The sequence below is a fragment of the Chaetodon auriga genome, chromosome 2, assembly GCF_051107435.1.
Source record: "Chaetodon auriga isolate fChaAug3 chromosome 2, fChaAug3.hap1, whole genome shotgun sequence".
Classification (NCBI taxonomy): Eukaryota; Metazoa; Chordata; class Actinopteri; order Chaetodontiformes; family Chaetodontidae; genus Chaetodon; species Chaetodon auriga.
In genome coordinates this window covers 16,921,133-16,944,911 of record NC_135075.1, presented here as the reverse complement: position 1 = coordinate 16,944,911, position 23,779 = coordinate 16,921,133, and the positions used below count along the sequence as shown (strand labels likewise).

Genomic DNA, 23,779 nt, shown 5'->3' with positions numbered 1-23,779 from the left:
GCCCCCAGACGTCTGTCCCAACCACGCATGTAGTTTAACTGTACTTTTTACTTTTAGCTAGCTCAGTCTCCTTTTTTACAGTTTATACGCCGCCGTTCATTCTTCTTCTTCTTCGTTTGCGTTTCCGTGGTTTCTCGCGCCGGTTGCACTACAAACTATAGTGTGCCTGCGCACAGCCAATGGGCGTCTTGTACGTCATCACGTAGCATTACGACAGTGTTCATGGGAAATGTAGGACGGACTGTCAGGGGGACAAATGACCAAGAACTGTAGAGCGGCTCTGACTGACATGATTGCCTAATGCATTACCGGCCAAATTGGCTGGTAAGTTTTTATTTACACCCGCCAATATGAATTTTAACCCGCATTTGGCGGGTTGGCGGGTGTTAATTTAGAACCCTGGTTATCATCCTAAATAATACAATACAGTCGAAGTTAAAATAGCATCTGTGTTTTGTCAGCTTAAAAATGTCCTGTGTTAAGTTCTCCGTGTTTTACATGTGCTGTCATTTTCTGTTGTTATGCACAAGAGTGACGTCATGAGGGTGTTTGCACAGTGTACTGCACTGGATCCAGTCATGGTGTTGTACAGTATGCTCAGAAATACACCCTGCAATGGACAGAAGTTGCAGCTGCACGTTGAGATACACCAGAAGGCTCTCTGCTAAAGTTGTGACACTATGTTAGATGTGATATTAGAGCCCAAAGTACTGCTCAGTCACCCCCTTAATGGAAGAGGTCAAACTGATTCCAGTTAATGGACCACATAAATAAAGCTGGTGGCCTCATCAGCTCTGGGCTCACCTCTCAGTGCAGTGTGTGGTCCAGATTCTCTGCACTGGAAGCAGCTTTTGGCTTCGGTTCGTTTGATGGAGGAGACCGTCGACATTCACCTGGACGGGAATTTAGACTGATGAGACAAAGACTGCATGAGGACGACACGCTGTCTGTTCTCCCCTGCCGCTTATAGAGTCCAGGTTCTACCACTTGTTCAAACCAGTTCTGTGTTTCCTTCCCAGCTGGTGACAGAGGCCGTTTGGTTTCAGTGTCATGCTAAATTTGTTAGTTGTGTTGAATTAATTGAGTGTTCTTGTCCTTTTTTTGCCATCTTTACCCACTTTTTTCTGTCCCGTTCCTCTTTCTATCTTCCGTTTCACGCCTCCCTCTCTTCACCCTCTGCCATTGATCACTTTCAACCTCGGTCTTGAACCTCCTTCCTTTTCCTTTCTCAAATCTGATTCTCCTTTCAAAATCTCTTTCCCATCTCCCACACAACTCTTTCTCTGTTGTGCCCCCGTCCCGCCCCGACACCAGCCCCCCTCCCTCTGCCCCTCGCCCCACCCCTCGTCCCGGTGGCAGAGCTCCCCCTGACCCGCTCCCTTCTGTGTCCGCTGCTCCCCAGCAGATAGGGGGCATGGTGTGGGATTTCCTGGGAAAGTGAGTGCTCTGCCCTGGCACTTCAGCTCGGCTGCGTGGTTAAAGTCTCCGACTGCGACTGCTGCAACTGCATCTGGTTTCACCTGTGTGCCTGGGTCTGCCTGCTGTCTGAAGGATTCACAGATCTTTGTATCACAGCGACGGGCTCTGTTTTTAGTCTGTGGTGTTAGTGCTGTACCCGCGCACGTGATACAAAGATCCCTGGATCAATGTTTGCTTTTATTTCCTCAGCATGTGCTTGCTCTGTGGCGAACTGTATGTGTGAATGTGAGTCATGAATGGTCTGTGATCAGCCTGCGTGAGCGAGTGTGTGTGAGAAAGTTTATGTGCATGATTATGTTTTATCTGCACGTGGCAACCAGCATTACCAGCTATCTGTCTCTGCACTGTGGGGAATTAAATCAACAAAGATGTTGTTGTCTGACAAATCACATTACCTTTACAAATCAGCAAATAAAACCACCACCTCATACAATAAAAAGTCAACATGAAGTCCAAACCTTAAAGTTTAAGGTTTGTGCCTCTCGTGCTTGTCAGGACTAAACTTCATCCATCTAGTCATATATTTCGTGCTATTCCTTTGATTCCCTGAACAGTAGACGTTACTTCACACTGAGGTTCGTGTTGTGGCCTGTTTCTGTTCTGATGCATGGTGAAGTCACACAATGACACCAGTCACACCAAGGATTTAGCAAACAAGCAGCGAAATTTCTCAAGAAAATTCGTTTTATGCTGTAAAATTTTTACAGTTGTAGCTCAAAGCCCCTGTCCAAATTTGAACCTGTATATATTAATACTGTAAATACTACACTATGTATTGCATTACTAGCAGTCTTAAGAGTGAGTAGAACTTGGTGTGATTTTCTGCTCTCACTTCTTTCATCCATATTAGTTAGTATTGTACTTTTTGTCCCTCTGTGTTCTTTGTTGAAATATCTATATATGCACATTTGCACACACACACACACACACACACACACACACACACACACACACACACACTTCTTTGTATCTTTTTGTGGTGTTGGCTGTTTGTTGTAGCTTATGTAGGAAGTTTCTGTTCTTAGAGCTGAGGCCTCCTCCTGCCATGAGCACGCTTCCCCTGCTCATTCCATCCACCCATCTGCCCACCCTTCGTCACCCTCCCCCTCTGTAACTCTCAGCCACCCTCGCATCTTCAGATCGTCCCAGTAGCATCACCCGACAACCCCTCTCTTCTCTGTGATCTTTCCCGGTGCCCACCTTCCTGCTCTCCCTCCCAACCTGCCCCACCACGCCCTGCCTAGCTTGATCTACCAGACACTAAGGGAAATGATCAGCCTAGTGGCCTGCATGAGTAGAGCTGCTGTGCTCCAGGTCTACACGCGCTCAGTAAGTGAGGTGCTGTAGTAGGTAGGGTCTGGACTGAAGCCTCGGTCCTGAAGTGTGTCAATTCAGTCGGGTCTCTTCTGTCTGAACAACCCTGCATCCATAACTGATTCTCTCACTAGCTCACTCCTTCTCTTGGTCAAACCACTGTTGGTTTTCCCTCCTTTTGCTCGGCACTCAGACCTGTCCTCCTCCCCTCTTCTTTTGCCCGGCTGATTTTTGCCTGTCTGACTGCATGTCTGCCACTCCTAGGCTTGGCAGCAGATGCACATGGTTTCATGTTTTCAGAGAAGGTGCATCCTGCATTAGCTGTGTCAGGCTACAGAGCAGCGGCTGCCACAGGCGCCTTTGTAGTCTCCCGTGTTGTTTGACAGTGAGCACACTGTGATCTCCTCTGGGTCCTCTGTATTGTTTTCTTGTGGTTGTTTCTTTATGTTCTGGTTCTAATGTCTCTTTGTTTGTTTGTTTTTTTTACTTTTTCCTTTGTGTGCTCTCGTCTCCTGCTTCCAATGTCTCCTCCACTTGTCGTGTCATCCCCTTCTCTTCTACCTTTTACTTTCCCCATCTGCAGTCTTGCTCCCAGGTAAGTAATGTCCCTCCCCTCCATTGCACACCCATCTCTACCTGTATCCATCCTAACTCTGGTGCTTAAACCTGCGAGTCATCTCAGCAGTGTCATGCTAACATGAAGCTATCAATTCATCTGTGATGCTCATGTCTTCTTGCATTCCTGTGATCTCATGATTGGTACCATTTTGAAAGATTCATTCAAAATGACATAATTATCCCTTATGATGTGCTTGTTCTACTTACTTGTGTTTCGTGTTTTTTGTTGTAATACATGGGTGTATACGGTACTCTACTCACACATGTACCTGCTTTTCATATAACACTATTGTCTCGAGAATGTATTTTGCATTTCCTAATAGATAAATGGTACACTAACTACAGAATGGGATTCAGAGAACTTCTTGGTATGGAATAGGTCTGACATGTATGTGCTTTTACAGACAAGGAGGCAAAGATCAGACCAAGAAGGGTCAAAACATCAAACTGGGACCACAAGGGGACAAGAAAGGCTTAGGACAAGACCCTCGTAAGGACAGCTCCATGGATGGTGGCCACCACTTAAAGGTGCAGATTTACTCTTGAGAAACACATTCAGTTGTTAATTTATTAGGTTGATCTATTGTATTGATTACACTGACAGGTGTTTCTACTATTTTGTCCACCTTGTTTATATCCGTGAGGGTTCATACAGTTGAATGAACGCAGTTTCATCAAAACTGAACATTTTAACCTTCATGTTGGCTGGATTTACTGTAGGACTGTTGTATTTGACTGCATTAGTTTTAGCTGGGTGTACCTAATAAACTGGCAACTGTGTATATTTACCAGTGATGATACATGGTTTAACACGTCAGTCATGAAACATGTGCTTGTGTGTCTTATTTACACATTTGGTGTGTGTTCCCTTGTTGTCCGTCAGCTGGAGGAGCTGATGAACACGCTGGAGAGGACGAGGCAGGAGCTGGATTCCACCAAGCAGCGTCTCTCCTCCACCCAGCAGTCGCTGCAGGAGAGGGACACCCACCTCACCAACATGAGACAAGAGCGCAGGAAACAGCTGGAGGAGATCCTGGAGATGAAGTTAGTGCCATCATGACATTTTGACGTCAGTCTCACAAAGACTGCGAACAATTTCACTTCTGCTGATGTATTTCTGGCGAAGTCATCCCAGCAAACATCGAGACGCTGAATGACGATGAAAATGTGTCGTCAACAGGAACAGGGCCATTCAGCTATTCTGCTAAAGTTTATCTGCACTGTGTGCATTCAGCAACTTTATGCATCCTAAAAACTGATAATACTGAGTCAGCTAAATCTAAAAATAATAAGACGGTGGTGACTCATACTGGACACAAACCCCTGTCTTCTGGGTGAAACTCCTGTGTTTTACTCATTCATCCACCACAGCCTCCTCCCTACATCGACTTTTTATACTACGTCACCTGAGTTTCTGGCAGAAAGCCTGAAGGCAAACTGGAGCTGGATCCCTTAAGGAATTTGACTTGCAGCATTTGACACTGATGGAGTTAAACTGAATTGATGCAATAGTTAAAAACACTTAATGGAATGTCTCACCTATATACCATTTATTTAATGTCCTTTCTCTTTTATAGAATATAAGTGCTGATGCTATAATGTTGTTTTTCTTCTTCAGGCAACAAGCTCTGCTGGCAGCCATCAGTGAGAAAGATGCTAATATTGCACTGCTGGAACTGTCTGCCTCCAATAAAAAGAAGACCCAGGAGGAAGTGCTGGCCCTCAAGAGGGAGCGGGACAAACTGATGCACCAACTCAAACAACATGTTAGTACTGCAGCACAGTTTCAAGGAAAATTCTGCCTGCACTCAGTCAAAATGACAAATATAGCTGCACAAGGCTACTAGCCATTATCTGCATTTCATCTACAGAGAGTGGTACACACGCATGGCCACGGATCCTCTTTGCTGCCTCAGTTTTGGCACTTTTCCCAAGTGCGCATGTTGCAGTATGAATAAGAGTTGTTTTTAAGAGTTTGTTTTTTTGTTTTGGGGCAAGTCCATTAGCAGATTGCAAGTCAACTGCAGCTCTTTTCTGGCCATTAACATGACATTTAAATTCAGCTTTGATGTTTTGCCATCAAGGAAGTGCAATTTTGCATACCTGAGGTCAAATCCATTCTGTGTGTAGGCCTAATAATGTAATATTCAAGGTGTGTTTCCCGGGTCAAAACTTGAGTCTTAAATGTTTTTGCTTTCAAGCCTCAAGTCATGTCAGGTCTTCAAGGAGTCAACTCTCAAGTAAGTAAAGTCGTGCAGCAGTCAAGTCAGTGAAGTCTCAAGTCTTTGTTTTTTTTTACTATTCGAGAGTTCTCGAATCAAAGTTTCAGGTCTATAGCTCTGGTATGAGTTGTACACCAGGAATCTTTGCAGCAACAATATGGCATAAATATAAGTAAAATATGAAGGTAAAGCCAGGAAATGGTTACCTTTGTTTGGCAAGACTGGAATAACTGGAGTCCCAGTGCAAATAGTAGAGACTCACAGTAACTGCCCTTAAATCACAACCTTTTTTTTTTTTTTTTTTCCAGAATTTTGATGTTTGATGCTAATTAGTTGGCTTTAGAGGTGCTGGGAGGTGCATTTTGGTACTTTTGGACAGAGCCAGGATAGCCCCCTGTAAGCAAAACTAATCAATTATTTCACATTAAGTTAAGTGATGGCAGCAATCCTCTTATCTAACTTGGCAATATGGAGAATGAGTGTATTGAAGTTTTCTTTTAATGGTATATCTTAAGAAAATCACAATGACCTTAAAAAGGACTACAGAGATGAATCAACAGCTGACACAGTCTGAAGTCTGAAAAAAAGAACTGAAGCCTCAGTGTTGGTTGCATGGTTATTGTGCTGGAGTGTACTACGCTGTAAGGTGTTCCTGTTTTTATGTCCACCCACATATACTGAAAATGTGTACTTTGTCCAGTCCTTTATAAGAGACTTCATGCACTCACCGGTTTTCTCTTTCTACAGACACAAAGCAGAATGAAGCTGATAGCAGACAACTATGAAGATGAGCAATACCATCCACACGGTCCTCACCACCCCCAGCCTCAGCCCCCGCACGCTCAGCCTCAGTCCCAGCCCCAGTACCCTCACGCTCCCCACGCCCAGCAGACTCCATATCCACACGCCATGCATGCGCAACACCCGCAACACCCGCAGCACCCGCAGCACCCACAGGCCCCCCCTCAGCACCCACACCCACAGCAGCCGCAGCCCCAGTACCCTCACCCTCCTCACCCACAGCACCCCCAGCAGCACCCTCAGCACCCCCAGCCACCTCCGCAGCACCAACAGCACCCACGACCCCCACAGCCCCAGCACCCTCACCAACAGCACCCACAGCATCCTCCGCAGCACCCACACGGACACCCGCCTCCGCAGCACCCTCACCCTCAGCACCCTCACGGCCCTCCCCAACAAGGACCCCACCCCCAACATCCACACCCCCAGCATCCTCAACACCCTCAGCACCCACAGCACCCGCACCACGCCCAGCATCCACGTCATCCGTCGCCCCATCATCGTGGAGGGCCGGCCCGAGGACCCCCACATGCTGGTCACCGCCCCGCCCCAGACCAGGTTAGATGTCTCCCATATCATTGGAGTCTTTCATCGGGCAGTTTGCCTGTAGATCTTTTGGCTGGTGCAGGTCAGACTTTATTGAGGACTGAGCTGTATCAGCATTTCTGTCTATTTACAGTGACAAATCTCTCCATCTCTTGCTCAGAGTTGCTCTTTCTGACTGCTGGAAAACTCAAGTGTTGTGTTACTATTACAAATGTCAAGCGCAATTTGTTATTTAACAGGGTTCCTGATATGGTGATTTGAATATTTTTTGCTCATTTCTCCAGTTTTTATATGTTTCAGTATGAATTATAAAAGATAGCTTAATGTAAATGTGACTGATTTTTTTATGTAGTGAAACAATATTAAAAATGTACAGTATAAAAAATTTAAATGAACTTATCTTGCAGCACCGTCCGCCTTTCTTTAAGTTACCTCAGGGTGCTGCGGCACCCAGTTAGAGAGAAACTTTCTCATGTGATGAATGCACAATTTAAAGATATGATCTTTACCTACGTAAGCACATTAATACATTCTCTGATGCTTACCTTTAAAACATGCTTATTTTTCTATTACACTGCCTGCTGTTCCAGTGGTGTCTTTCGATCAGCAGTTACTCCAGTGTCTGTCTACTTTCTTCCCTTCATGTATATCACTTCTGTTGGCCCGTAACACTGTCAACAACAGGATGACGACGAGGGCATTTGGGCATAATCCTTGCTGTGACAACCAAAGCTCTAATGTTGTTTTGAGGGGTGAGATATATTTAAGACTTTCCCACTTTATGATTCTCAGTTTCCTCTCTGCCTGCATTGTCTGCTACATTTTGTAACAAAAGAAACAGCTGCATGACATCTGGATTTTTGTATTTCTCACATTCAGATGATTCAGTCACTACTGGAGGAGCACAGCCATGCCATGATGTTGAAACACTACCCGACCAAACATTTATTACCTCCACTCAATCAACACTCAGCAATGGGACCTTTGTTTATTTTCCAGGGAAGAGGAGGGGGCACTCAGGTGTGCAGGTCACGCAGGGAGACTGACAGCTGAGCAGGTAATTCTGCACATACTGTATAATGGCACACAAAATGAATTAATTCAGTTGTTACAAATACATTTCCAAACGGCAACTTACACCATTTTCTTTATCGTTTTCTGCTCAAGGTGACCCGGGACCTCTTCTTCGTGTGAACAGGAGCAGATGTCATCTACTTCCTCCGTACAGGATCACAGATACGGGACTGAATTGGAAGGAAAGAGACAGATGTTGTTGCCAGTGGAGAGACAGATGTGCTCTGTCAGATTCTTGCTTTGACAGGGCATGTGATCAACATGGCACCAGAGGTCTCACAGAGGTCACCTTGCCTGTCTGTCACCCGCCGGACGCTGCACCTCTTCAGGCCAACAACGCCCTCTTGGTCCTCCCAGCAGAGATCTCTTGACTGCCTGCCAGCCCAGTATTTGTTCTTCATCCCTCTTCCTTTGATTGATTCAAGATTATGGTTGTCTTGCTGCCTGTTTCACCTGCCTGACTGACTCCTCTGGCTCTGGTTGGCTCCCCCACCTGACTCCTTGGTTCCTTGATCCTCACTGCCCTGCTGACCCATCTGGTGACATCTGACCCCTTTGCCTGGCTTTCATGATCCTCAGTGTGCAGAGCTTCTTCTGTTGTTTTAATCACCTGATCGTGTCCATGAGCTATTTCACCTTCTGTGGCACGCAGTGACCTCTTTTTTTACCTTTATACATGCCCCACCTGCTGTCCATGTCTAGAGAAGCTCATGTTCAGCATTTCTAAAAGTGACATAATGACCCTTCACTTAATTTTTCCACAAAACTTGAGTATAGCATGTTCCATGCACCAGATTTGAGTGATTTTATTTTATTTTTTTGTCATTTCTCGTTTGCAAAAGGAAGAGCTTAGAGTTTACTGATAGTGCGCCTTTAGCCTTGCCTGCAGCATCGGGGGTTTTCCTTGGCTGAATGAGAGGAGCCCTCCAGTTCTTGGGCGTGTTTTAGCCTTAAGGCTGTGGCTGCCATCAATGTTTCTCTTCATGTTACCTCATTTAAGTAGTCAAAAAAATAATCAATCTATGCAGGTGTCAACGTAGAGTGAATGATTTTTTTATTTCCCCATCCTTCCTGAAATTTGTCAAGTCAAAGTGTAATTAACCGTCCAATCAGAGCGGCCAAGAGAGTGGTCAGAAAATACTCATCAGTCAGATTATTTTGAGGTTCTGAGACTATGCACCTATGCACCTCCTGCAGGAATTTTTACTAATGGTGCTTCTGCTGGTGCTCAAACTAAATGGTGTCAGAAGACCTGGTCAAGAGCATCTTTTAGTCCTTTTACAGTAGAGGGATTTGATCCCACAACAAGCTTCATGAACAGCTGTAAAAGACTGCTTTGTACATACAATTTGACCGCTGGGGCTTTGTGAGCCACAATCACTTTAAGACCCACAGAGCAGTACTCCCTGTATGAATACTGCTAAATACTATAAATACTATTATAGACTATGAAGTGGAGCCGATGTTCAATAGATGTTTTCCCTGCAGGTCTATTTGTACCATTGACACCCCAGTATCTGACCTACGGTATGCTCCTGCTCCCCTCTCCCTTGTAATTCTCCTCTTCCAGCGCTAGTCTGTGTGACCTCCTAAACATAGTGACTTGTTTTCTCCTTCTCAACAAAGCGGCCTGTGCCTCGTAAAAACTGTACACATATATGATAGATATGCATATATTATACATATAGAGAGAAATCTATAGAGTGTGTCTATATGTGGTCAGAAAATCGTTTCAAACTGACGAGATAATATATGTTTTTTCTTCATGGTTATTTTTCTAACTGGCTGGAGGTCAGAGAGTTGTCTTATTTAGAGAGTTGAGTGGTGTGATTTTCCTCTGATTTGTACATTGTGAGAAAAACCCCTCAGCAGCAAGTAACATTCCCTGTCTGAAAACACAGGACAGCCCAGATGAAAAAAAAAAGAGAAGAGCTTTAGAGCAGTTAATGAGAAATAGAGAAGTGTATCCAAATCTATCTAGAAGTCTAGAAAAAAAGTTTATTACATTCCTTTCTTAATGTGAAAACATTCAGTTGAAGAGCACCTCTTGGTGGCACCTTCGAACAAAAAAAACAAAGACTTGTCTTGAATTTTGCAGCTCACAAAAGTAGCAACGAGATTACGTCTGCTGCACTTAGCAGTCAGAGACTTGCACTTGTGAGTGAGGACTATCACTATTATCATCCGAGTGGAGGTTTGAGTGACTCTGTCGGGATGCATTTCTTTCGCGTGTTTGTCGTCGTCGTCGTCTTGTAAACAGAAGTGGTGACATATGTGACCGTGACAGCCGATCAAGTAGAAAAACCAACACACATCGTTGCAGTATAGTGGAAAATTGAATTAGACTGTTACTATCCCCACTTCCTCTCCCTCCCCTCATGGTGCCTGTGTGTCTCCCTTATATGGCCAAGTGTTGATTGTTGTATATAAATGTCTCTCCATCTCCCCATCTTCCACAAACTGAGGTGATTCACGCATCATCCTGTACGTGTCTGCTTCACACATGAACCTTTACAGCTCCTGTCACTGACCAAGAATCGACAGATTGTGTGAAACGTTGGTGTTTGTGTTTACAAATGTTACGAGAAAGATCCTGATCCTGATTCAGATTTTTTCTTTTTAAAAAAAGGGAAGACAATGCAAACAGACAGAGGAGCAGAAATCCTCTCACTTCACCATCAGGGGGGTAGACTATGAATCCTCCATTTTCAGGTCCTTATCTACTGAATACTTGAAGTAGGGGGTTCTCCTACCATGAAATACCATATATGATTTACATGGTAGAAAACATGAAACATTTCAATTGTGCCCATGCATGCTGATTTTTACATAATGTGCCAACTGAAAGTGATGATGTAGGGATTATCTCCTGTTCTCTATGCAGAGCGATTTCTCAACCGTTGTTGTCAAAAAGGTTTCCGAAAGGCGTAGAGGCTGGGCTGGTTTCCTGGGCTTAGACTAAAGACTAATCCTGGTTGTGAATGACTGGCATCGCACTCGTGAGGTGGAGTCAAGAAGTCGAGTTTGCATGTGTGCCTAGAAGCAGCCGTGTAGAAAGACTTGAGCTGAAAGGCCTGTAGATTCACCAGTAATTTTCAAAGGCCTTCAAGAAACAGTATGAAAAGCCTAACGTACATTTTCACTTATTGTTGTATACAGGTTGTTTTTCTTTTATTGTATGTTGCTGAAAACTTTGGATTAAACAAATCACTGTGACCAATGCCAGAAACATTTTTGTTTGACAGAACAAAAATTGTGTTTACTTTTTTATTATTCATTTTTTTTATTTAAGTTAGCTTTATTTTTTCTATCGTTTCAGCTTATTGAATATGCCAGTTTGAGACTGTACTATTTGTATAAGTAAATGTTTTGAGCTGTACAGTAAAAACCTAGGAACAAGTTAAATGTGAGTGTCCAGCATGCTGAATGATTACTTGTGTGAACGTGAGCTAATCTCCCATAAGGCATCATTCCTCACTCATTAATTGCATCTGCATCGTGCATTGTGACGGTGTGATGTTGTGTTTGAGAGTGATGTGTGTGTCTCACTTACTGTGTCCCATTAGTAGACAGCCTGTGCAGTTTTGTGAGAGTGCAGCATGTTTTTGGGGTTGCTTGTGTAAATGTAGTCAGAAAAGAGAGATGTGTGTGGGTGTGGGTGTGTGCCTGTATGTGTGTGTGTGTGTGTGCATAGCTGCTTTTATGGGTGTGGGTGTGTTTGTGTGTCAGTATGTGTGTGGATGTGTGTTAATGAATGCACAAGAGAAAATCTATTTAAAAAAACTTTATCAGAGGAAGTCCCTAGAGAAAAAAAGGCGAGGCTGAGTCAAAGTTTTGAATGAAGCATGGATACTCTGTACTGTTTTTTGTTTTTTAAACCTAGGAGGCTGTCCTCAGTGCCCCAGTTTGCTATTGTATGTGCTGTATCAGAATATTACTATTGAGTGTTGGCCAGCTTGTTTATATCCATCAAATAAAGGTGACTTTCTTTCTGTCTCTGTTTGCAATTTTCTACTCCAGTATTTTCTAGCACTAACACAACCATGGTATACAACTTAAATGCATAAAATGATTAAATAATTTACTACAATAACCTAATTCTGTGCTTAGTACTGCAAAAAACAGTTGGTAGGAAGTATACCACGTGGTTCGAATAGTAATAATTTAGCTCACTTGGTAACTTATTCTAATATTTCTACCTACATCCACTTAAATTCCACTGTATGTGTGTGTGCGTGTGTGTGTATAATTCTTCGTATTAATATACTTGTCTTCTCTGCATTGGTAAAAGCTTACAAAAAAGTGCTGGATTTTCACATTCAGTGATGCTATATTACTTAACAGATGTGAAAAATGTATCCCTAACAACAGCATCCCCCTTCAAAATGATAAAAGAGGAACCTTGTGTATGTATGTCAACAGCAGACATTTTTATTGAAGTGTTTTATACTCATGAGACATGTAAATGTGCACATTGAGAAAAGGGGCATTAAAAATCTTATTTTATGCTACAATGTACATGTTAAAACTTCGTGTTTAGAGTGTGCAAATACAGTGTTACTGATACAGTATGAGAAGCTAATCTAATACACATTATGTAAATTCTTATTTAATCAGACTACAATTAGCAGCATTGTATGTTGGTGGCTTCAAATGTGAGAACAACGTCGCTGCTTGAAAACAATAAAAAGCGCAAGATGTCCAAGACTCACTTCCAGCTCAGTACAGGAAAAAGTTACAGCTGGACAATCATAATGCATCTCACAGTCTTCATCAGTGAGTTTGCTCAGCTGTTATGACAACAAAGCAAACTCCACCCACTGCTGAAGACAGTGAAATACAACTGAAAAGCTCCACATAAAGCCGGTGAGTGGATCTTGAATGAAGCTTTGCAAAACCACTATTTACAAGAATAAACTTCCACACTCAAGCTTCGCTTTGCTCTGTCAAACTACAGTGTGATGTCTAAAAACTGAGTAGTGAAAGTACCATGATCAATCCTCGGTCAAAAAACTAAAACATTGTCCATTGTCAGCCAAAATAAAAACTACAATCCAGAAAGAAGCTGTAGGTAAAGAGAACACTGTCACTTGATTTGTCACTTCTTGTAGATGTCTGCATCTAAAACCTGAATCTCAGGCTTCAAACATGAAAGAAGAGACCTTCTTTTCGGTTGTAGGTAGATGCACTCTCTGTACTCTGGCTGACATTTAGCATTAACTGTTTCATGAAATCTGCCCTAAAGCATAATAATAAAACTTTGGCATCACTTTCATGGTGGTTCAGGGGTTGTTAAAAGGCCGCCATGATGATCAAAATGAAATGATCACATCTCTAACAGATAGAGAAGTATGATATTCAAAAACATTTTCCAGGGCATTTCCGTACCAATAACTTATACTGTCCATAACACAAGTGAATGTGCAAGATTCCCCTGCTTTGTCTGAACAGTAAATGTATGAGGCCTAGTAGCACATGTGCTTGTGCATCTGTCATTTACAGTGTGTAAGTCCTTTTTACAGCAGAATTGAGCTTCAATGCCCCTTCAGGAAGTTGTCTAACAAACGGTCTCCCCTGTCAGAAAGCCAGTACCCTGCCATGGCTGCCACCGCTCCCATGAATACAGACGTGTAAACCAAATCTCCTTTAGCAGCCAGTGTGGCCAGAGCGCAAAGCACCACCCCAAAGAACATCTGCTGCAGCACCTCCACCTCATCATCCTGGATATCCTCAAACAGGCCTTTCTCCTGAACACCTGCACGGGGACATGGACATGTGAGACTGCAGATGTGGGTGCAAACATCCTTCTGTGTGTGTGTGTGTGTGTGTGTGTGTGTGTGTGTGTGTGTGTGTGTGATGAGACTTACTAGGCTGCTGCTTCCTCACACAAACACTGTCCCTGCGGATGAAGCCCTCAGCACAGTCACAGCGGAACGAACCCTCTGTGTTGGTACAAATCTCATCCAGACCATGACAGGCAAGTACCCTGTCACTACATTCATCTACATCTGAGAGAGGAAGGAGGAGATGGGATATAATCTCCTCACAGACTTATTGATTACATGCCAATGAAACAGAAATATTCTCTTTTGTGCAATTACCCAAACACTTGGACCCTGTCAGTGTGTACCCAGGGGCACATTTCCTGCAGCGCGCTGGTCCGCCACCCATACAACCAACACAGGCCGAGTCACAGCCTGAGGAAAGAGTGACCATTTAATTTCTTCATTTACAGATTGCACAGTGTTTTCAGGTGCTGAACACAGTGTATGTGCATGAAAAAATGCCACAAAAGACAATCGAGCTCAATTTGAGCTCTCCAGTGGAGCTATAATAAGTCCCCGTGGTGTGGGTGCAGCCCCTCTGTTGGGACAGACTCCTGTCACTACTGCCATGAGCAAATTCCAAAAACATTTACTTTTATTGCATCAGTTTGGGTATGACATCTCAATTATGAATGATAAACTACTTACCTCGGCACTCAAAGGAACCCTTTGTATTGATGCAGTAGCTGTTTGCAGTACAGACACCCAGCTCTGTGCCACACTCATCAATGTCTGAAACAAGCATGGATCTACATCATTACTCTGCTTATCTCATGTCACACATGTATATGATGATCTCCAGACTCATACTCAAAGCTCTGCATACAGTACCTACACAGGTGTTGTTATGGAGTATCCATCCTGCTCTGCATTCCTCACACTGGTCATTTTCTGGGCCTGAACACTTATTGCAGACATCTGGACAGCTGTGCACCTGAGCCACCAACAGACAACACAGCCAAACAGCCTGCAGCAGGTTCCTGTGAAGCATCCTTACTCCCATCTGTTCCATCGGGTCCAGAAAATAAAGTTGTTTATCCAGCAAGTTGAGATCATTAGAACAAGGAACAGATCGCTGGCAAAAGAAAGTATAAGATGGATAAAGAACGTAGCAGCATGACACCTTACACCAAACATCTGCAGTAAAAATTGTATCTGTTGTGATGTTATGTTTTGTTATGGAGGTGTCTTGTTCTGGGGTTTGTATCTACATATTAATATTCCAGGAATATTATCGTTTTACTACAGGCAGCACTGTGTCTCTATGATCCTCTCCGCTTGTCACTTTGATCATGAAGGTGACGCCAGTCTATTGGCTACAGTATAATATAGAATTGATGGCACAGTCAACACACCAAGCATTTCAGATGACCTCGACACAAACTTTAGAGAGGATTTAATGTTATTTTACCTCGTCGATGTGCGTTGACTGAGTCTGAACTGTACCGTCTTCGCTTTAAAAAGTTCAAATGAAGCGAATACAGCCGAGACGCGCCTGTCAAACAGACGGACTTCTTCGTGTTGGATTACAATATAACAACGTCCCGCGTGGGCGGAACGCGTGTCAGCCTCACAGCACCGCCCCACCGGAATGTCCTCAAATACCTAACAAGCACGCCTCTGTGTCCTTAAACTGACGCTAGCTTCCATCAAAAGGATTCACCGCCCTTCACTAAGAGCTGACCAATCACAATCCGAGATCCGCCATGCACAAGAATATGTATATTTATTTATAGACAAGTGTCGACAGACTTACAGCACACGGATATAATTAGTCTGCAGGATTTTAGGTTAAACATTTAGCCGCTTAAAAGATAAGTGTGGTCATATTCTGTGTTGTATTATGGTCAACAAATCCCACAAACAGACCAAAGCATTCTTGTTATTAATCATAACAAAATTTGTCTGTGTAGCCAAAGTCTGATATAACTTATTTCTCTGTGCCATAGACCACCATGATCAGTATTAAAAACACAGTCACACCTTCTGACATTTTGCTCTATAACAATGAGCACAGGCCTGTCCTGCCATCAGCACATCGAGTCCGTGCCTGAAAATAGTTCCCAACAAATAGACTTCATATTTGAGCAATGTTTGATCGAACCTACAGTGCCCAGCAGTTTTAAGAAGTTATTTAACACCTCCAGTAAACATAAACTGGTTTGAGGCAGACAAGGAAGCAAAGTGACGGAGCACTGAGTGACATAACACTAACATATTGTTGATTTTGGTTGCCTCATGGCATTTCTTCACCATACAACAATAAAGATTATTTCCAGCCAGTCAGCCTTTAACAGTGTCCTGTGTTTAGATCATCCACAATTTGGATGAAGTAGTCCTTCATTTTCCCAGATCAAGAACATATTCAGAATAACATTTATGGGTGTTTCAAAGGCCTTGTCTCCAAGTTTTTTTCAACTCCAGCATATTTACAATGTAATGTCTTGTGCTGGTCTGGTCCCTCTTTAGTCTTTGCTCTCCATCTTTGTGGGGTACTCCATTTCCACCCTGTCCATGTCCTTCTACGTGACCCCGTCCCTGTCCCTCCCACAGTGAGCTCAGTCAAGAGAGCCTGGCTCTGCGAGGGGAGCTGGAACAGCAGCAGCCCCTGAAGAAGCTCTGGGAGACACCTGTCACTGCGTGGATTGGAGTCAAATTTCACCAGTAGAAAACGCTCTGCAGCTCTGCCCAGCTGCTTTTCCGCGTGGATGAGGCACAGGGCGGCCATGAACACATCAGAGTAAGGGGACGCGATCTGAGGCAGAGGCAGACCCTTTTCTTCTCCCTTTGTCTTGATAACCTCTTTGAGGCGATGAGTCCATTCCTCTGCTCTCTCCAAGGCTTTGCGGCTCAAGACGAGCACAACTCGGCCACCCTGGCTGTTCAGCTCCAGCAGCTGGGAGTGCAGCCATGGCAGAGGCCCCAGAGCACACTGCTCCTTCCTGCACCACTGGTCCACAGACACACTGAAGCCCTGGCTACAGAGAAGGGAGCCGAGCCGGCATACTGACTCTGAAACACCATCATCCACATCTGGGGGGCTCAGCAACACCACATGACGCCTTCTGCCCACTTTTGAGAGGAAAAACAAGTTGACAAATGTCAGACAGTTGGCTTGTTCCATCATGACTTCATGAATTTTTTATTAGAAGTAGAAAACACTCACTTTCTACAAATCTGCCATGATGCCAGCTCCACACCCATTCTATAAAAGCCAGAAAATTAAGAGTAAATATAACATATCATATCATAGTTATCATTTCAGTGGCACAAATATGTTGGTAAAATATATGCATGAACAAGGCAGACTTCATGAATAACTTCCAGATGTAGTAAACAAAATTTGGTCTTTGAGGCAAATGAAAGGAGCCTCTGTGGAAAGTGCCTGAGGGAATTCACCAGGACAATGCATATTTCATCAGGGGTTGGCAACAGTACAAATTCCAGAGAAGAGAAATTGGACACTGCACTGTTTTCTTCATGTACAATAAGAGTGTCCTGGTATTCTTACATATTTAATACACAAAATAAAAGAAACTTACTCTTGACAAAGTCGTGAAGGAGATAGAAAAGGAGCACAGTCAAGCAGACCAGCAGCATAACAACGACGACCAGGAGACTCCAGCGCCATCTGTCAGCTGTATAAAACAAAACCGCATTCATAAAAAGCTCGAAATACAGGTGCTGGATTTTAGCTTAATATATCACAACCAGCATCAATTTTTGTGTCACACTCACTGTTATTGAAACAGAATGGACCGAGATCATGTTCCATTCCCTTTATTTTCACCTGCACAAATGGAAAAACATCAATAAGTTTTTGAGCTGCACTGAGTGTATGCTGTACATGTATGACAGTTTGGAGGACAGTTGCAAAAACTTTACCATCACACATGGAGAGAGCTGAAGGTCGATGTGTTCAAACACCCCCATTTTCTCCTAAAGAGGACACAGTCATGAATCTTGGGTCATCATGATAAACTCTGTGTTGCCACGCTGTGTTATTCAAACCCACAGTAATTTATCTTCAAATCAAAAATATGTATAAAGTTTTGCAAAGACGTGTAGAATATTTCTGTTTGATTTAATGCTGTCAGACAGTGTGGCATAAGACGAGTTTTCAAAACTTTAAGCACAGTGGAAATAAAAGATTTGATGTTATAATGTTTTTTGTTTTTTTGTTTTTTTTTAAAGGTATGAACGTTTTCTTACCCACAGGTCGTTCCTGTTTTGTCTCCATCTGCCATTTGTGAGCTGTTGTCTAAAGCCCTTCATCTCCTTACAGGTGCTCTCTTTGTAACAGGGCCACACTTCACCCTCCAGCCTGCAGGGGGCAGACAGGTTCCACAACAGCATTGACACGTAGTTGTTCATTTGACCCTGGTTTACAGAAACGGACACATTCTGCCATACGTTCGTCTGGAGGAAATCTGCAAATGGACACATAGGAAATAAAAGCATACGAATGATAAACTGCTCCTCATTCACTTTGTAAAGTGAGACCAGAAAGAAAGTGGTGGCAAAAAAGAGGAAGACACCCGTAGACTTCTCACCTTTGTCAATGAATGGGCAGCTTTGAGAGCGCCGCGGCCTCTGATCATCCTCATCCCATACCTAAACACACACACACACACGCACGCACACACGCACACACACACACACACACACACACACACACACACACACACACACACACACACACACACGTCAGTCGTATAAGTCCTGTATAAACACAACATTGTTGGTATGCGAGCTATGAGTAATCGTTATAAGTGATGTTACCTGGAAACACATGCAGGGCATCACAGAATACAGTGGGATGGGCGTCCTGCTCCACATCTATAAAGTTAACACACTGTGTCTTTAGTGAGAGCAAGAAAACAATGAACACATTTACTCTGGTACAGTACTTGTGTAGAATTTTGAGGTACTTGTACTTTGTGTATTTCCATTTTACTGCACTAGATTTCAGAGGCAAACATTGTACTTTTTACTTCAAGACATTTACATGCCAACTTTAGTCTCTAGTTACTTTGTAGATTTAGACTTTTAATACAAATATAATCAATTAACAAATTTTATACTAGAACTGCACTTGAGAGGGAAATATGCCAGACATCTACAGTTACGGCCGAACACGTCTTTCCGGGTGGTCCCTGAACGCAACACATCCGTGCGTTACGTTACGTTGCTATGGCGGCATAGTATCGTGGCGACGGTCAAGGAAATACAAGTAGGTGGGGAGTGTCGCGCTTTCAAAGAGAAATGGACCAACATTTACTTTTTATTTAAGTAAACGATAAGTCAGTGTGCCCGAGTTAGTTTTTGGGGACCAAACTCGAGTCTTTACAGCTTCAAACATGCTAAACTTGAAGAGCTACGAGGACAAACGTGCTTGGGTAAAGTCAACGCTCTTCGGCGGAGTTTGGAGGCCCAACAAGCAGCTTTCACAGACCATTTTCTGACGGACACAGTGTTATACAGGCAAATTTTGAGGTGAGCGAGCTAACCGTTAAGAAGCTGAAACCTCTTCCAGAAGGAGACCGTGTGACCGAGTGCCTTGTTGCTGCTGAGGAGCTGCTAGCACCGGACAAACTACGGTTGTTCCAGAGTTTCTGTTAGTCTGTTTGACGTGGAAACTCAGTGATAGCGAGTGTCTGTGTGATTTAGCCTTCATGGTGGACATTGCCAAGTCGCTCTCAGAGCTGAACCTCAAGCTCCAGCCAGCTTCTTAGCTTTCCCAAGAACAAGACATCTGAATACATTGCTGGGTGTACCTGACCACCTACAACCTATTAACTGCATGTACGTCCTGGGAAGCTTCCCATTCTGAGGAGACATACACGGAAGATTGCATCTGTTTGGGATAACCAACTACCATAAGCAGCTCTTTTCAAAAGCGACTCATGCAAAGACTCAGCTCTGCTCATGGCTGACTGACCCAAACCAGGAAAACCAGCTGCAAGCAGTCATCATCTTCATCTTCATCATCATCATCATCATCATCATCATCACCAACACCTCTACCATCTGGCTTAAAGGCCTCGCCAAAGAGAAGCAGTTCCAGTGGTCACAGAGGTTAGTGTGATATACATGCTCAGTAATTTAGTCTGGCCATTGAAAGAGGTCATGAAAATGGGAATGGCCCTTGACTGGAAAAAGTTTCTTCACCCGTGAATTAGAGCATGTGGGCTTTTGGAAATTGTGATGTATATTTTCTACATTTTATCAATTAAACAGTTAATTGAGAAACACTGAGACATTGATCAAAAATGAAAACAGGTGTTAATTGCAGCCTCAGAGCTTAACCTGCAGACATTTTAAATTTAATACAAGATCAGCTTATAAAATACGATGCATTGTCATATCAGATTACCCAGAATGCGACAGTATCTAAAGCTGTACCTCCACCAGATGCAATTTAAAATCCTACTTATGTATTAATACGTTAGTTACAATAATGCAATAAGAGCAATAAAATATGGAAACTTACAGTAAAGGGGCATTTGACAGTGAGTACTTTTACTTTTTATACTTAAAGTACATTTTGCTGATAATGCCCTTTGTATGCTTTCTTTTGAGAGCTTTTGAATTTATGACTTCATTTCACACTGTTGCAGTGATGCATTTACTTGAACAAAGAATATGAATACTTTATTGAAAAGTAAACAAAAAGCAGGAACAATGACCAAGAAACGGTGACTGCCTGCCACCAAAATCAGACACTGATATACAACACTGACCTGACATCTTCCATTGTGCTCATACTGGACGCACACAGAGGGGAGGCTCTTGTTGCTGTCAGCAGACTGCAGCTCCACCCGATTCATCTCTTTGTTAATTATGGTTCTGAGTTTGGGTGCTGAAAGGCCACAAAGAAACACTGATTTATTTCTCCCTATAGATGCAAAACATCACAAGGAAAACTAACACCAAATCATGTGGGGATTATTTACCATGACACTCTTCTATACGTTCCTGCAGCTCCTGGGAACACACTGAAGACAGATAATACAGTGTGAGTCGAGCACTGCTGCTCTGCAACACTTATGAGTTCAACAGGTGCTTTGTACTTAAAACTCTGAAAAGACCAAACTTTACCATCATGTAGAGATGGAACAACAACTTCCCGACTTAGATGTGGCAATTTAGATGAGTAAACAGTTACGTGACTGCTGAAGGTAACCCCAGCTGGCTTAGTTATCACAATGGAAAGCTATAGGAGCCATACACACACACACACACACACACACACACACACACACACACACAGAGTAAATAAGACAAAGTAACTGGAAGTGAACATACATTTTATCCCTATTGACAATACAGACTTATATTCCAGTACATGGAGTCTACAGTACCTTTGCCGGGTTTTGCTGAGTAAGAGCTGTGTGATTAACCGTAAACTCCACCTTCTTGCATGAGGGCATGGTAGGTGCCGTATTGTAACACACCGTGACAGACGCTGTTGCAACAGATGTAGCACAACAAGGGTGGGGTTGAGAATTCATTGAAACATGGAAAGGTGGACTGTAAGAACAGCACTTAAAACTCACTTTCACATCCACACATAAGGACCATACCAGTGTTTTTTTCTATGTTTTAACCCATCAACTATGAGTGCACTTCACATACTGTACTTAATAATAATATGTTTTTACTGGAAAGGAAGCAAATCATTTGAAAACTTGTGGTAAACTTTGGGAGGTGATCGTCAGCAACACAAAGGCCAATTAATAGATTGTTTAATGGATTTAAACATACAAAACACTTAGTATGGTCCTTTAATAACAAATAATATCATGACAGTGGGCTGCAAATAGCCTTAGTTTATACCTTTTGGGTTCCTCATCTCCTCCCTATAATCCTCCTCATCCAGCCCAGAGTGGCCTTCGTCCTCCATGTCTTTATCCGCATTAATACTGAGCTCTGTGTCTATCACTAGACATAATGTACACGGCTCTCTGTCCTCACAGCAGAGCTTGAAATACGGCGTCAGGTTTTGGACATCCACATCATCGTTTTCTACCACAGTAAGGGGCAACTCATCCTTCATGGTGCATTCTGAGAGGCCCTGAAAAGAGAAAAAATGTGATATGGAAAAAGACACATGTTTAATGTGTGGCATCCAAATGGTAAATATTTGCTGTTCAGAGGCCTATGCTGTGATTAGTGTACATACAACAGCCTTATATTTTGACAAGCAGGTAGATGGCTACAACCTTTCGCCTGCTTTTAATTAAATGTTTGAGAATAAAACACTTTAACGATGAAAAGGGAAATTAAACTGTCAGAGCAGGCTACACCAGTGCTAAAAGGAAATTAAAGGTGTGATCTGTCAATGTAAAACTGTATGCACTGTACTATGGCACAGGAAATGTCTGCTTCAGTGTACCCAAGAAGCGTATCCTATAGTACCTGTGAGCAGATGACTTCATAGCTGTCATATCCAGATATCTCCAAACTGCAGGCTGACACACATAGAGACAGTAAAAGGCACCAAACGGACCATCCAGGAAAAAACATTTTACCCGAGGACACCCTGATTGAAAGATTTGAGTCCTACAGCATTTTTCTCCAAATATCTTTCTCCGGGAGCAACATGAAAACCTTGTTAAACAAGTCTGGCGTCTTCCTTCCCATCACGACTTTTGGTTGGAGACTAACTCGTCCTGGCTGAAGGTGCACACTGCAATGGAAGCCAGTGAACCGAGACAAAACTGTTAGAGCGTAGCTGTTTCGTTGTGGCCTGGGGAAGAAAAGATACACATTAATGCAGGTATGGGTATTCTCCGCCAGGTGTGTCTTCAGAGGTTTCATCTGAGTGAAACCACATTGTTCTCCAACAGTTTATAGACATGATAAGAAAGAACTGGATAGTCCCTTCTTACAGTGCCATCAATTTTTAAACAAACAAACATAACATAAGAGTATGTTAATGTAACATTAGAAATTACATTAAATTACACTTGTACTGTCATAGAAATATCATTAAGGTTGCTTACGATGTTTAGTAATCCACTGTAAGTAATCCACTCTGAGGTGCTTTTCCTCTCCAAAGATTATTGAACTATACACCTACTCAGAGTTGCTAAGAAGTATTTGAGTCATGTGGAAGTTGCACCATTCGGCACGTCACAGTCCTGACTCAGGAGTCGTCCCTCCCTCCCTCTCTCTCCCCCATCTCTCTCTCTCTCTCTCTCTCTCTCTCTCTCAAAACTCTCTCTCTTTCTCTCTCTCTCTCTCTCTCTCTCTCTCTCTCTCTCTCTCTCTCTCTCTCTCTCTCTCTCTCTCTCTCTCTCTCTCTCTCTCTCTCTCTCTTTCTCTCTCTCTCTCTCTCTCTCTCTCTTTCTTTCTTTGAGCGACTTTGATTTTGCCTATGAAGCTCCCTTAAGTGTCAAAATGCACATTATCCTGAAACTTCCTGCTCTGAATTCCTCATTACTGTGTAACCGGTATGACCCTGACAGATCAAATTCCACAGCTGTTTTTTTAATGAAAACAAGACTCCACTTTGAACACTGGATTAAAGTTGCTTTATGCACAGAGCTGCATTTTAAACACAGCTAGTGCTTCAAGGCTGGTTTATTGGTACTTGGACTTGTTATGTTGATTTGGCAAAGTTCCCTCCTTGTGCTGTTCGAAGTAAACTGTGCCTTGACAAACAAGTTTATCACCTCAGCTCATAAGACTCTGCAAGGCTACCTTTGACCTGCACTGAGTTGCAGTACACTGAGAGAGGACAGTCCCATGTAGCACAAAAACACATGGCTCACACAGCAGCTTGACTGGTTTGACCACATAATGTTGAACTCCATTATCTGCCTATCACTCTCTGGAAATGTTCAAACCAAAGTAAAAAACAACAGCTGCCTATTGTGGACTTTGTAAATCGAT

General features: G+C 43.1%; 3 protein-coding genes across 14 annotated transcripts in view; 1 reads left to right on the top strand and 2 right to left on the bottom strand.

Moving 5' to 3' along the window:
* The window catches only part of erc2 (ELKS/RAB6-interacting/CAST family member 2), a 41,418-nt gene extending 29,368 nt beyond the window's left edge, over positions 1-12,050 (top strand). For 6 of the 11 annotated variants that reach the window (XM_076758656.1, XM_076758642.1, XM_076758608.1 and 3 more), the window contains 6 exons: positions 3,816-3,939; positions 4,295-4,455; positions 5,030-5,177; positions 6,381-6,992; positions 7,980-8,037; positions 8,148-12,050. In XM_076758656.1, coding sequence (XP_076614771.1) covers positions 3,816-3,939; positions 4,295-4,455; positions 5,030-5,177; positions 6,381-6,992; positions 7,980-8,033 — 1,099 coding nt within the window. In that variant the 3' untranslated portion in view covers positions 8,034-8,037; positions 8,148-12,050. Of the gene's footprint in view, positions 1-3,815; positions 3,940-4,294; positions 4,456-5,029; positions 5,178-6,380; positions 6,993-7,664; positions 7,733-7,859; positions 8,038-8,147 lie in introns of all 11 variants that reach the window. The other 5 variants (XR_013079240.1, XR_013079241.1, XR_013079239.1 and 2 more) reach the window with 2 other exon arrangements.
* Positions 12,051-12,463: 413 nt separating this feature from the next.
* Positions 12,464-15,415, bottom strand: creld1a (CRELD disulfide isomerase 1a). Of its 2 annotated transcripts, XM_076742926.1 has the most exons (6): positions 15,291-15,415; positions 14,711-14,954; positions 14,528-14,611; positions 14,156-14,251; positions 13,922-14,062; positions 12,464-13,809 (listed from the first exon to the last, which is right to left on the bottom strand). In XM_076742926.1, exons 2-6 carry the CDS (start codon positions 14,889-14,891, stop codon positions 13,589-13,591), a joined length of 723 nt encoding a protein of 240 aa, XP_076599041.1. In that variant the 5' UTR covers positions 14,892-14,954; positions 15,291-15,415; the 3' UTR covers positions 12,464-13,588. The 2 variants fall into 2 exon arrangements, with proteins under 2 accessions (XP_076599041.1, XP_076599029.1); XM_076742914.1 differs by having other exon boundaries at positions 12,539-13,809; positions 14,711-15,415.
* A 10-nt stretch (positions 15,416-15,425) lies between these two features.
* il17rc (interleukin 17 receptor C) lies at positions 15,426-22,963 on the bottom strand. The gene is made up of 15 exons (XM_076742898.1): positions 22,888-22,963; positions 22,301-22,631; positions 21,719-21,956; positions 21,244-21,347; positions 20,981-21,095; positions 20,836-20,877; positions 20,623-20,741; positions 18,662-18,718; positions 18,433-18,493; positions 18,092-18,309; positions 17,765-17,818; positions 17,618-17,669; positions 17,422-17,517; positions 17,046-17,084; positions 15,426-16,951 (listed from the first exon to the last, which is right to left on the bottom strand). Exons 2-15 carry the CDS (start codon positions 22,406-22,408, stop codon positions 16,257-16,259), a joined length of 1,998 nt encoding a protein of 665 aa, XP_076599013.1. The 5' UTR covers positions 22,409-22,631; positions 22,888-22,963; the 3' UTR covers positions 15,426-16,256.
* Positions 22,964-23,779: the final 816 nt, after the last annotated feature.

Excerpts from the sequence above, each read along its gene's own strand:
- creld1a (XM_076742926.1), bottom strand. The coding sequence starts at position 14,891 with ATGGAACAGATGGGAGTAAGGATGCTTCACAGGAACCTGCTGCAGGCT. Across the intron at positions 14,252-14,527 it reads GGGTTCCTTTGAGTGCCGAG|GCTGTGACTCGGCCTGTGTT; the intron begins GTAAGTAGTTTA and ends CTCTTTCCTCAG. Across the intron at positions 14,063-14,155 it reads GACAGGGTCCAAGTGTTTGG|ATGTAGATGAATGTAGTGAC; the intron begins GTAATTGCACAA and ends TTCCTCTCTCAG.
- il17rc (XM_076742898.1), bottom strand. The coding sequence starts at position 22,408 with ATGTTTTTTCCTGGATGGTCCGTTTGGTGCCTTTTACTGTCTCTATGT. Across the intron at positions 21,957-22,300 it reads ATGAAGTCATCTGCTCACAG|GGCCTCTCAGAATGCACCAT; the intron begins GTACTATAGGAT and ends TTCTCTTTTCAG. Across the intron at positions 18,494-18,661 it reads TGCCCTGCATGTGTTTCCAG|GTATGGGATGAGGATGATCA; the intron begins GTAACATCACTT and ends GTGTGTGTTTAG.